Genomic DNA, 13,630 nt, shown 5'->3' with positions numbered 1-13,630 from the left:
TTGTGTTATCCTCAATGTGGGGTCCAATGTCACATCTTCCTTGCTTCCTTTGAATCTACTTCTACACTCTTACACTTTTTTCACTAAATATACCAAAGCCTTGTGAGTGGATTTGGTAGGCAGAAACTGAAAGAAACTCATCATGTGTGTGTGTGTGTTGATATCTTCTTGTTTTGACATCACATGATGGTTGTAGACAGGTGTCACTATCACACTACATGTATAGCTATTGGGAAATATTGCCTTATTTGGAAACAAGTGAGGGTTGGCAATAGGATGGGCATCCAGCCATAGAACATCTGCCTCAACAAATTCTGTCCTACTCAAGCATGGAAAAATGATTAAAATGATTCTCTACATTTTATGGCCATACCTATGTAGCTACAGCTGATATCAAATTCCAAAATGTTTATACTCAAACTCAGCATATAAATTGACAGTGAACTTGTAACAAACAATTCTTAACTACTGAAAGTGTTGTAGTTGTTTATATTTTACTACATTGCATTCTATATGCCTTTTCCAAAGCCACAGGAACTTTGTTAGAAACTGAAGCAACAACACCTTGAACTTCCTTGACCCAGAGCCGTCTTAGCAGCATTTTAAGCCCCTGGACAAATCACTGTACTGGTCTTTATAGCATAGATTTCTTGACAGCAAGGCAAAGTACATACATTGATGACAACTGGGCTCCTGGACAATTGCCAAGTGTTTTCATATCTTAAGACAGCATTGCTTCCACCCCATTCATACCCTCATTAATTAATATGTATTCATTAGTTGCATCCACTAATTGCTGCCTAGGTGAAACAATCAATACAGTTGTTCTTTTTCTTTAATTTCCATCTTATCCACCCTAACATGGCTTTGCACTAACTTTTCTATAAGTCTTTCTAACACTAGAAGTATATAAACTCAAGTTGGTACTTTCTGCATCTTAATGACTGTCCCAAAAAGCTTCCCTTGCCATGATAACCTTTATTATGGTAGTAACTATACTAACACTTATCTCAGCAGCTGGTTCCTCTGGAAACAGGCTTTCTAGTCCCATTCAGCAATCCCTTATACACATAGTATCATAGAAATACTTTTTTCTTTATCAAAATGTATAACTCCTTAATTTGTATTAACACACTTTACATTTAAAATACTTCATCTATTCATTGTAGTCAAGCAAAACAGGTTCTTGGTATTGTCTCCATCTATCACTGTTTATAATCAAACCAAGGCTGTTGGTTATCTCTTATGTATATGACTCTACTCCATCAGTGGAATAGAATTTTCAACTACCTGAAAGTCATGAGTACTACAAATTATTTCTTAATTCATCACTGAATTTCTTTTTTTTTTTTTTTTTCAATAGGAACAAAATTCAATAACAGATAAACTTAGTCATCTACAGTCTTACATCGTATTCAAATATGAAAACTAGCTAAAGAATGTATAATGTGAAGGTTACATATATGAATTTTAATTAGAATTTCAGGAGACTAACATTTGATAACAGACACCATTATTAAGAGAAATTAATTAATCTGTATTTATGAATAGTCAAAAATATCAATGCCACTTTGATTTACATTGTATTCAAGTGAATTTTCAAAGATTAAATATAGAAAAGTATTTCATCAGTTTGATATGCTAAAATCAATATCTTTCAAACTTAACTTGGATTGATATGCTTTAATTTTCATTTAAATAGATGTCTACTTATTCCACCTCTCACTTTTACATTAAACATTTATAGACATGGCTCTGTGGGCTAAGAATTTCACTTTCCAATTATGATTTAGTGTTCAGTTCCACTGTGCAACGCCTTAGGCAAATGCTTTCTACAATAGCCCTATCTGAGTAAAGCATTGTGAGTAAATTTGGCTGATGGAAACCAAAAGAGCCTGTCATATATATATATATATGTATGCATGTGTATGCTGTCTGAGCATGCTTGATGAGATGGTAATGTGTGTGTGTGTGTGTGTGTATTTGCAGATGTATATATAACAATTGATGAAGGAAACAGAAGACAGATTTAGCACCAGTCTTTATTCAGTACAACAATCATTTCGTCCCATCCTGTAACTCCATTATGGGTAGGATTCTGTGCATCAATTTGTGCATTTACTTGTGCTGCATCAATCTGTGCAGTTGGTGTCACATCAGGCACATGCATAAAGAAGGGGATGTTCCGCTAGATATACTGAGATGCCTAATGCATGTTGTTGTTTGTGCCTGGTGTATTTTGGTTATGGCCGTCTACAGTTGTCCATGAGAAGAAAACATATAATTAAAATCATATATATATATATATATATATATATATATATATATATATATATATAAAAAGGCAGGTTGTGTGATTGAGAAGATTGTTTCCCGAACATGTGGTCATGACTTCAGTCCCACAGCATGGTATCTTGGGCAAATGTCTTCTACTATAAGCCTTGGGGAGATCAAAACCTTGTAAGGGGGTTTGCTTGTAGGAGCGGAAAGAAGCCTGATGTGTGTGTGTCAGTGTTTGTCTTAACTATTGTTGAATTTGTTTACATTCTCATGACTTAGTAGTTCTGCAAAAGAGGCTGATAGAATGAGTAACAGGCTTAAAAAATAAGTACTGCAGCCAATTTAACTATACCCTTCGAGATGATGCTCCATCATTGCTGCAGTCCAATGAATGAAACAAGTAAAAGATAAAACATATATATTTGCATTTGCACTTTTACCATGTCAGCCAATCATCCGGCTTTGCACTTTTTGAAGACATAAAAAATCAGGTAAGCTTAGTGACAGAAATGGCATCCAACTGTAAAAGAGTGCCTCCATAATATATTCAATTAACCCATGCTACAGATAAAGGATAAAGTTCCTTCCCAAGTCATATAGACTCATAGAGCCAGATTTTGTGGTATATATATTCCCTGCTGGATAGGATGCTGATCCGTCACAAGATTACTCATTTTTGCCAGCTGAATGGACTGGAGCGACATGAAAATGAGATGTTTTGCTCAAGAACACAATGCATTGCCCAGTCCAGGAATTGAAACCACAATCTTCCAATCAAGAGTCCAACACCCTAACCACTAAGCCATGTTCTTCTACCTGCATGGAAAAAACAAAAAATTCATCTAAAAATGACTGAATGAATGAATGAATAAGTTCCATGTTTGATATATGGAGTTAATCACTTAACTTTATGGATATTTAACAATGTCAACTACTAGTTTTAATTAAAATAATTAACCCTGAAAATATTTCATGCATATATTTAAAAATTTTAATTTTATTTGATTTTCAGACAATATGATAGTGCTCTAGAGGACCTAAAACAAGCAGTGTTTTTAGTCCCTAACAATGCAGAACTTCAACGTTTATTGTTAAGGTTACGCAGTGAATGTCTGGAGCAAGCTAACATCTTGAAAGAAACACCAAGTGAAAGCACAGATGTACAATCTATCACTGTACTACCTGTTGAAACCAATAACACTTCTGCTGCCGCCATTACAGAACCTGCCCCTGCTGTTACCATTATACATCCTGAAACTGAAGACGGAGAAGTTTGTTCAAGTTCATCTGTTGTTACCTATAGGGAAGAAACAGCCCTCTGATATTTTGCACATAAAATCCTCTAGATTTATCACAGAATTAAGGTTTAAAAGGGGATATTCTGTGATTTGTATTTTTTCTCCCCCAATTCAAAAGTACAAAGCAATATATTTCTTTGAAGGATATTCTGAAGATTTTCAAGAGAGGAAGTCTTAAATTTTGCCAACTCTATTTATTAAAACATTAGAAGTAATATTATTTGGATAAGTAAACTAGGAGTAAAAAGGAAGTAGGGTATTCAGTAAATATTTAAATTCTTTTACTGAATATTTTGATTGCATCATTGGATCTTTCAGTTGAACACATTTCAAACAAAAATCATCTGCAAGTTATTTAAGCATAGTTTGAAACTGTTCTTGTTTCATTTTTTTTTCTCCCAAATAAAACAATAACTTATTTGTAAAGATTTTTAAAACCACCTTCTTGACATTAACTGATATCTTTGAAATATATAACTTCTTGATTTAAAGTAATGAATGGCAGTTGATTGCTTTTACTTATGATAAATATTATAATTGTTAATTATTAACATGTTAAAAAATTGTTTTACATGTATATCTTTGTTCAACAAGCTGTGATGTCAAATTAAATTTTATTTTTTTGTCATAAATACTTATTTTAATCTAAAAACATAAAACTAATTCATTTAGTGAACTTAAATTTCTTTCCGGTCAATTTGCTGTCAGAAAGATAATATATAGTAAAAGTTATCAGAAACTATATATATATATATATATATATATACACACAGAAACATATATATAAATATATATGTATAATATTCCAGCTGCATGTTTCTTTATTAAAGAATTTTAAATTCTAATTACTTTTGATTTTTAAAATGTTTGAAATTTATATTCCTTTCTAGTTATTTGCTCTAGTGCAAAGAAAATGTGAATATTCTTTGAAAATTAGAAAAAAAAATATTCTTGGCTGTTAGTAGATAAAAGATATTTGTTATGAATTGTATGGCTTCTCCCCTCAGCCAAATCCTGCCATGATTTCTTAATATATAACTCACTGTGATCAAGATAAGCTGTTTTGAGTATTTTCTTTTCCAAATTTGTTTTTAAATCCTTTGCAAATTAACGTAAAAGGAGAAAATTAACTAAGTCTGTGCTAATTAAACCAAACCAAATGCATGTCAATTTTCATTTTTTTTTTTTTTAATCTACAAACTGTCAATTTCTTTAATCATACACAACAGACGCAAACATACATAGATGTGACTCCTTCTCAATGAAAATCTTTTGATTATCCTATGAAAAAAAATCATTTAAAATAAAAGCTGTTTTTAAGATACTAGCTTTGCTCAGAGAAGAGATATTTGTTGACACCATATCCTTAAAGGCTAAATGAATGAATTATCTTAATTTTTGTTTTTAAATCTGCTCTCTTTGAGAATATAATAGTAAGTTGTATAGTCATGCCAAATAAAGTATTTATTTTATTACATATATGCACCAAATTGACAACAGATTATTTTCTATTTCTAGCAAAGAAAAATGTGTTCACATTTCATTTCCTTTGCTAAGTATGGAAAACTAATCTTTACATGGGGAAACTTTTGTCTTTAAAAAACTGCTAATCGAGATAAACATATTAAAAAAAATGTAGATTTATGGTTTATATTAAATTCATATGCCTGAACGTTTGTTTATTTTGGTGGGGTGGGGTCTTGTGTATTATATATCAATTAGATATGATGCTAAAAACATCTTACAAACAAATCTCAACAAAATGTAGTAAAATTAATTTTGGTTTCATCTACAATAAAATATTTAGTTAGCTGGAATTATATTACGTTAATGAAGTATGGCTTACGAGAGAGACAAGACTTAACTGATTCATTATTCGATGAAAATGATCTTGAAAGAGAAACCAAAATTTCATTTCATTTTTTATTTTTACAATTACATTTAATATAGCTGTTATAAAAACAATATTTAGTCTTATTAACATTGGCAACAGAATAACAAGTCAATGATGCTAAAAAGGGAATCAAATGAATCTATTTTTATACCATTTGTATTTGATATCCTACTCTTCTGCCATTTTATTATTTGTGACCAGCTTATTTTGTTGCCTGGTTAACACAACTCTAAAGCACATACACATGTTAATATATTCTTAAAAATGGGAAATATATGTAACTCCAATGAATGTAACCTGCAGCCTGATTGTATTACTTGTAACAAAATAGAGCAGATTTTTAAACGCTAACTAAGATCAATTTCCTTGTTTAAAACAATAAACAAAAAGGTAAATTTTGTGCTTAATTTTCGTGTACTGATGGTCTTTTATAACAAAGACCATCAAATTACTGTCTTTCAGGAGAACTGGTCTGCCTAATATCTCTTATCTTCAACAAAGTGTAGGCTGTTGCGTGATAAACTGGTTCACAGCAGATTAGAATATATTTTATTGTTCTGTACACTACACCAATTCTTCTAACTTGCTACCAGGTAATAATGGCTCAGTTTTCTCTTGTTACAATATTTGATGAAAACAAAAAGAAGCACTCTGTATAAACAAATCTTGAGACTTGTAAAAATCCCATTCATAGCTGATAAAATTGATGTTAATTCTCTGAGTGAATCTCCAGGGTCTCTATGATACATTTTCTTAAAAGCTTTATATAAGTAAACAAGCCCATTTCATTGGTCAGATCTCAATTATAATTGTACAGTTCACATTTTTACAAAGAAATATTTCAATCCTTAAAGCTAATGATCTATACGTAAAATATATATAATTAATTTATAATTCTGAATCATTGAAACCATGTCAGTAATGTTAATTTTTCAATTAAAAATTAACAGTACAAGATTCCTAATATTTAAATGAAAACAGATTTATCTTAAGAAAATCAAAATGCTCTTTTAAAAGCTGGAGTATTTCACACGCAGCTAAATTCTCTCATAAATGAGAAATTATCCTATTGAATTATAATATAATTATGAAATTAATTTAAATATATACTTCCTATATCTGTACATTATTTATTTTTATCATTATGCTCATAACTGAGGTTAGACATCATTGGTTTTAGGGGCATATCTTTTATCTCATCGATTAAATTTGTTACAAATATGTAACAATGTCCAGCATGATAATATGAAGCTAGTTCATATATGTTTAGTAAATGATGAAATAAAGCTTTTGAATTTCGAGAAGATTATAAAATGTAGGGACCAAGCAAATAAGTTATATTACATACCTATGCTTGTTAATATCTTTCACATTTTATTTCCTTGCTTAACCAGCTTGCTCTTTGAATAGGTTGGCTAAGCAAGGCTGTCCATATAGGTTCAAAGACTTTCAAATTTTAAATGGGAAAGGTTGTTATAAGATTTAACAAATTTTGACTGCTACATTGAAAAGCAGTTTGTGGTGCTCTGAACTTCACATGTTAAACAAAATATTTGGTTAATTTGAGTCTTCTGGTTATGAAAGGATTTCAGTTTAGTTGCTTTTGCAAACTCAAGTAGTATGAGTCAAGCTGCATGTTATATAATTTTTCAAAAGTGTTATTTTCAAAACGATATACCCCACACCCACTAAAAAATTATTTCAAACAAAGCTGCTCTATAGTTAGGACCCTGCTGTGTCATTATTATTCTGGTACCAAGTATTGTTTATTAAAGAGAAAAAAGAATTTGAAAAGTTATTTCTCTTTAGTTTTTCTCCCAGACTACCAAGTGTTTGGGTAAATGATTGTATCCAGGCTGCTGTATACCTGTTGTTTGTTGTCATTTCCTGTTATGATGGTTGTAAACATTGTTGAAGCTGAGAATAATCATGTCAACTTAAAGCTGTGCAGGTTTGTTCGCTAGTGCCTTCCTAGAAGTCTTGCTCGGATCTATACCTGGAACCAAATCAACGTCCTTCCTTTCATTTCTGTTTGGTCACTTGGACCATAACAGTAAGCCATTAAATCAGGCTGCAGACATGTTTACTGTTGAAACTTGTAGTCAGTGCTTGTAAATACACTTGTTTGACCCTTGATTTTTTTGTCTGTTATTTTTTATTTATTTTCTAGGTAACTTACATTGCATTCTGTTGTCATTCAATGACCAATTATTATAACTGTTTGCTAAGTGAATTTGTGTTGTTGTTTTTTTTAAATATACAAATTGCTCTAATATTTTTTGGTACAAAAATTTTTATTATTTTAGAATCAGATTAAAAAAAAAATTTAGTATATTAACAGCAAATGGATTGGTTCCGCTCATCCCCTTGAATGTGCAATATATGAGCTGAAATGTTATATCGGTTGTGACTCAAAACAGCTTTCTTAAGTATTGCTTTTATCCTTTGCTAATTCACATTAGTCAATAGTAAATATAATACAATACTATTAATTTAATATCATTATTAATTTCCAGTTCTTTATGTTCAAATCCTACTGAGGTTAACTTTATTTTATCAACCCTGGAGGGATGAAAGGCAAAGTACCAGTCGAGTAGAATTGACTCCTCGATATTTCTGGCCTTATGCCATAATTTGAAACAATTATTACCGTTATTTTAAATAATCCTGGTGATGTATAAATAAGGAAGGAAAATTTGTCTTTTTAACTCATTTGTGGTCTTGGAAATTCTGATTTTATTACTAATAAATAGAATTTTTCTTCTTTTCATTTAGATCAATAATTAACAGTGCAAGAAATTATTTCAAACTGATAAAGATCAGAAGTTTAAAAGTTAATTTAACTTAATTTATTATATTTTCATGTCAAATCTAATCCAAGAAATTTGTAGTTTAATTTTAAAATGCATCCTCATAGATTTCTCTTTAGAAAAAAAAAAATTCATTCTGAGCTGAAAATTAATTTACCATTATCATTGTTCTCCAGCATTTATTGATATTCTACTTTTACAAGAACCACAAAGATTTATATGCCAACTAAACCATTTTCTTCAAACCTACACAAAGAAAATTAATCAAACGGACAACTTAAAGCAAGGGAGGTAACACACACACACACACACACATATATTTGACAGAATTATTCAGGGAAGAAAAGTACTCCCAAATTATTATTTATAAAATGCATTTGTTTTCAACACAGTGAGAAATTCACATTAAATATATTATACTGTATTTATGTTATTGTGATAACTTCACAATAGCAGATAATTACAGCTCAGGTCTGTCAACATATCCAAAATATGGTTTAATCCTTGCTTTTACAACCTCACAGTCCCTAAAATATTCAATCGTCTTAAGTAAATATAAGAAAACTTTCTTAAGCCAATACAAAGCTTACATGAAGATTTAATATCTCTTCTTTTTAGAATAGATTTGATGAGAGATGTTTTTACAAGAGAAAAAAAAGGAATTTTAATAATCAAGAACAAGTCTAATAATAATAATATGAACACTTATTGAAAAACAATTAGTTTTATTGTAATGTATACACTACTCTCATCTGAAAATAGAAAATAAAGGTAGTTAATATTTTTTCATAACAAATAGTTAAAGATATTAAACACCAAGATTTTACAATAAGAAACAACAAAAATCTCATTTATTTTTATATAGTCACAAAAAGATCTAACAGAGCCCATAGAAAAACCTCAATTGCAATATTTATTACAAGTCACAGACCCAGCAAAACCCTAATAATGGGATTGAACCATCAATCTTTCAACTAATAGTAGACTAAAATTTTATCAATCCAGCCAGTCACAGCTCCATCATAAATCATTTACTGTGTTAACTGCTGAAGTGTTGAGTCAGTTTAAAAATGTTAAAATTTGGCTCCTTTAATAACTGTTTTTCTCAAAAAGTTCATTAGGCATTAATTGGAATCTCTTTCATCAACATTTTTTCAACTCTTGTTTTAGCGAACCTAAATTACTTATTCCTTAAACTGCAAATTCAATAAATAGATAAAACTTATTTCATTCATCTATCAGTTTAGCAGGTTTTCTGTCATTAATAATTCTGATTCACTGTCATGCACCCAGTGGCTTCTGCACCATACAAGACTAAGTTTCCAACATTAAGAAAATAGGTTCTAAACTTTCTAGTTAACGTTGCTTGTCATGCCATTGTGCTTCTGCAGTCACCTTTTGTATTACCTACTTTTTTAAGCATGTTATATTGCTTGGTAATGCTGAAATTTTCATAAACCTTAAGGTTATTTATTCCAATGATATGCAACACTAGTTTCAGTTGTTGTACTAAGAAAATAAATTCTTGGTTAGGACTTTCATTTATAGTGTGTAACTTTACCAAAACATTCTGGTATTTCCCATAATCTGATAAATTAAAAGTGCCCTGTGCAAAGATACAACAAAAATGCCTGTAGTTGGACATCTATTTCAGTCAATATTTCATTAATTTATCCAGTCAGTCATTTCAATTGAATATTACTAGTTAGATTAAAGAAATAAAACAGATTTTGTCTATTTCAAATAACAAATCTAAAAGAACTTTACCTAAAGTCGTCTCTGTTTTCGAGGTCGCTCATTGCAATAGGTGACAGGTGTTGTATCAGTCAAAGATACAATATTTAAACCAGCTAACTGTAAACCCTTTATCGCAGGCTGAAAATAAAAATATTTTTGATATTAATTATAAATGGAAAAAAGAAGAAATGTAAACGCTATACATGATGTCTGTCCATATAATTTAGAGATGTACCTTCAGATTCAAGATTAGCTTTCTAATTTATTTCTTGCCAAGTGGTTTATAGCTGAAGTTACTAAAGCAAGTTGAGACGTAATAAATTCTATTTCACACACACGGTTTCTTGTGAGAAACCATAGTTTCTATAAACTGAAAAATGAAATAAAGAAGCACTTGTGTTGTTTAACATCAGGTCAACCATCACTGAACGAATGACACTACCATTTTTTTTTCCAGGTATCTTGTATGTAATATTACACTACCTAATGTAGTTTTAGTTACTATTTTTTAAGATGTGATTCAAAAGGAAATTTAGCTGCTGACTCTAACAGGTCAAACAGTCATCCAGCGGCTTCCATGTTAGCTCAAGCTTCTACGTACTTGTTTAACCTGCTAACTGCAGCAGTTAAATCCTCTCGACAAATTTCCTAATTAATAAAGATGGGGACAGCTACACCTAAAACACATCTGACAATATGATGGCCACACTTGGAATTTTAGCTCATGCAATGAAAGTTGGCCTAAATTAACAAATAAAACATTTTAAATTTGCAGAGCAGGACAAACAGGTTATTAGATATCCAATCACTTCCATTCATATTTAATTTAAAATTTGGCGTTTGATTTTAAACAATAAATCAGTGGGTCTTTTTTAGACAATGTATACACACAACTTAAACATTCCAACACAATATGTACATGTACATACATTTTCATAGTGTATAAGTAAAATTTAAATTGATTCTTTAACCACAGGTTAATTGCCTATCTTCACATTGAGTTACACAAATACATACAGGTATATTGTGTAAATGTTACAATTTTAACTGTGTGTGAACCATGACAACTATTACAGTATATTTCTTAGTGAACACAGTTCACAACACCATTTAGATTTGGAACCACTTCACCAAAACTACACTTGCAATCTTGCACAGTTTTTTTATAAAGACATTTTATAAGATAATTACATATAATAAAACAATAAAAGTATAATTACAAAGCGTCCTGGACCAATGCCTTGTACAGCTACTCGTATATTTTTTACACCTGCAGTGATGGCTTTCTGTGGAAGAAAAGTAAATTAGTATCTACATTATAATTCCATGATTAGCTCTCAATAATAAAATTAACTACTTTTCTTTCTATTGGATTTCAGTTTATGTAGTTACATAGAAGTGATTGAAATAGTTGGACCATGAGAACATGGTGGAAGAGTATTAGAAGCAAGACTGATTAGATGTCAGAGTAGAAGTTACTTAAGACATTCATAAACAAGCATAAAATCACTACACATTAACTTCTATCACTATCTGTTTACTCCCATCTAACACTCTTAGGAAAGCATTCACTTTTTCATCCCCCCCCCCCCCATAACCCACTGTTGTTATTCTTACTTATTCTCTCCTTTTTATTCTTTGAGAGTTTGCTCTAGTACCCTATGACTACCGCCCTTTTATTTTTTTTCAGCTCTGTATCTCCTCTATAGGAAGACACCTGTGCTTATCCCTCTACCATATTTTAAACCTTCCAATACCTGGCATAAAGCTGCCCAACATCACCTCTTCCCAAATACTTCCTCTTAGTATTAGGGGTTTTTTCCTTTCATTTTTCCTTGTTCTTTTCTGCCTTTCAAATTACATGGCAACCTCCATAGAGCTGGTAGCATGAAAAAAGCACTCAGTAAAGTAATTACCATTAGGAAGGACATCTAACCATAGAAACCAAGCCAAATATGACATTGGAGCTCCATGCAGATCAGTAGCTTACTGGTTCCCTGTCAAACCATCCAACCCATGCCAGCATGGAAAGCAGACTTTAAAGGATGATGATTATAAGAATTAATTTGAAGCAGAAAAGGACAACTGCCCAATTGATGAAGAATTTAAAACACATTTCACTGGTAGGGCAACAGTGGGTGACAGTATTACTAATTATACTACAAAGTGCCTGCCATTTTTTCTCTTTCAAATTAAATCTATTTTCTCAGTGCCGATTAGTCAGTTACTTACCATAGCAAGACAGGTTATAACAACATATTCAAGTATGATATAAACTTATATCCAACATAATGTACTCCAACTTAATGAATTAACTGCTAAGATTTTAAAAATCTTGAATGTAAAATTACCAGGAACCCCTTTTGTCAAAAATTAGGTTAAAAAATATGGGCGTTTCTTATATATGGATAGTATTATTACAGCTTACAAAACAGTTTTTCCAAATTTTAAGCTAAAAAAAATAGGGGATTCCTTATATACACGTTAAAATATGGTATATTAGACATTATAAGCACTAATTTGAGAAAGGAAAGAGCAACAGGCCCACTGGAAGAACATATATTGAATCCATCACTCGTTTCAACTCACATTAAACATGACATCTATTGAATACTCTTTCATACACTAACCTATGCACTCCCACCAACACACACACATAAGCATATACAACTCATATACACAGGTACTCGCAATGATTTGTTTTATGTCCGTTTTCCCATGATAGCATGGATGGTAGAGTTTGCAATATGGCATCATTTCATACATCTCAGTCTGTGTGATACTGAAATAAGGTTTGAACTAAGTTTTCTACAAATGGATTACCATCCTATCATCAATTGTTTACAGAACAGGATGAATGTGTTTAACATGCAGCTAATATTAGAGCAGAGCTTTCTACACTTCTTAGTGTGAGCCATAATGGACAAGATGAAACAACCTCATACAAAAGCATTAATATATAATTTTGAAATATGAAGTGGCTAATTAGTTCAAATGCTAGATTACCAAGCTAAAATCATTTGGTTCACCCTGCTGCAACATAATGCATTATGTTGCAGCCCTAAAGGGAAGACATAACTAGACTTCCCTTCCATATTCTTTTCTAATATTTTGTACTTATCATCATTGTTTAACGTCCGTTTTCCATGCTGGCATGGGTTGGACAGTTTGACAGGGGACTGGCAAGCCAGGAGACCAAACCAGGCACAAATCTGATCTGGCAATGTTTCTACAGCTGGATGCCCTTCCTAATGCCAACCACTCCGAGAGTGTAGTGGGTACTTTTTACATGCCACCAGCACAGGAGCCAGTCAGGCAGCACTGGCATCGGCCACATTCGGATGGTGCTTTTTACGTGCTACTGGCACAGGAGCCATTCGGAGTAGTGGGGCTGGCATCAACCACGTTTGGATGGTGCTTTTTACATGCCACCAGCACAGGGAACCAGTTAGGTGGCACTGGCAATGGCCCACGCATGAATGGTGCTTATTGCATGCCAACAGCACAGGAGCCAGTCAGGCGGCACTGGATTCAGCCACAACTACAATTTCCATTTGAGTGTGATTTGATTTGATCTTGACTCAATAGGTCTCCTCAAGCCAGCATGTCGC

The 13,630-nt window shown here is 31.8% G+C and overlaps 2 protein-coding genes across 7 annotated transcripts in view; one reads left to right on the top strand and one right to left on the bottom strand.

Moving 5' to 3' along the window:
• The window catches only part of LOC106876010 (protein TANC2), a 264,847-nt gene extending 257,239 nt beyond the window's left edge, over positions 1-7,608 (top strand). For all 5 annotated transcript variants that reach the window (XM_052966230.2, XM_014924376.3, XM_052966228.2 and 2 more), the window contains one exon: positions 3,293-7,608. In XM_052966230.2, coding sequence (XP_052822190.1) covers positions 3,293-3,602 — 310 coding nt within the window. In that variant the 3' untranslated portion in view covers positions 3,603-7,608. The remainder of the gene's footprint in view (positions 1-3,292) is intronic.
• A 1,379-nt stretch (positions 7,609-8,987) lies between these two features.
• Positions 8,988-13,630, bottom strand: part of LOC106876011 (uncharacterized) — a 43,981-nt gene continuing 39,338 nt past the window's right edge. For both annotated transcript variants that reach the window (XM_014924379.3, XM_014924378.3), the window contains exons 7-9: positions 11,240-11,305; positions 10,050-10,157; positions 8,988-9,034 (exon numbers count right to left, since the gene is read on the bottom strand). In XM_014924379.3, coding sequence (XP_014779865.1) covers positions 10,050-10,157; positions 11,240-11,305 — 174 coding nt within the window. In that variant the 3' untranslated portion in view covers positions 8,988-9,034. The remainder of the gene's footprint in view (positions 9,035-10,049; positions 10,158-11,239; positions 11,306-13,630) is intronic.

Source organism: Octopus bimaculoides, chromosome 3 (genome assembly GCF_046866305.1).
Source record: "Octopus bimaculoides isolate indiv1 chromosome 3, ASM4686630v1, whole genome shotgun sequence".
NCBI lineage: Eukaryota > Metazoa > Mollusca > Cephalopoda > Octopoda > Octopodidae > Octopus > Octopus bimaculoides.
The sequence above is the reverse complement of the archived record's forward strand: the minus strand, read 5'-3'. Positions and strand labels throughout refer to the sequence as shown.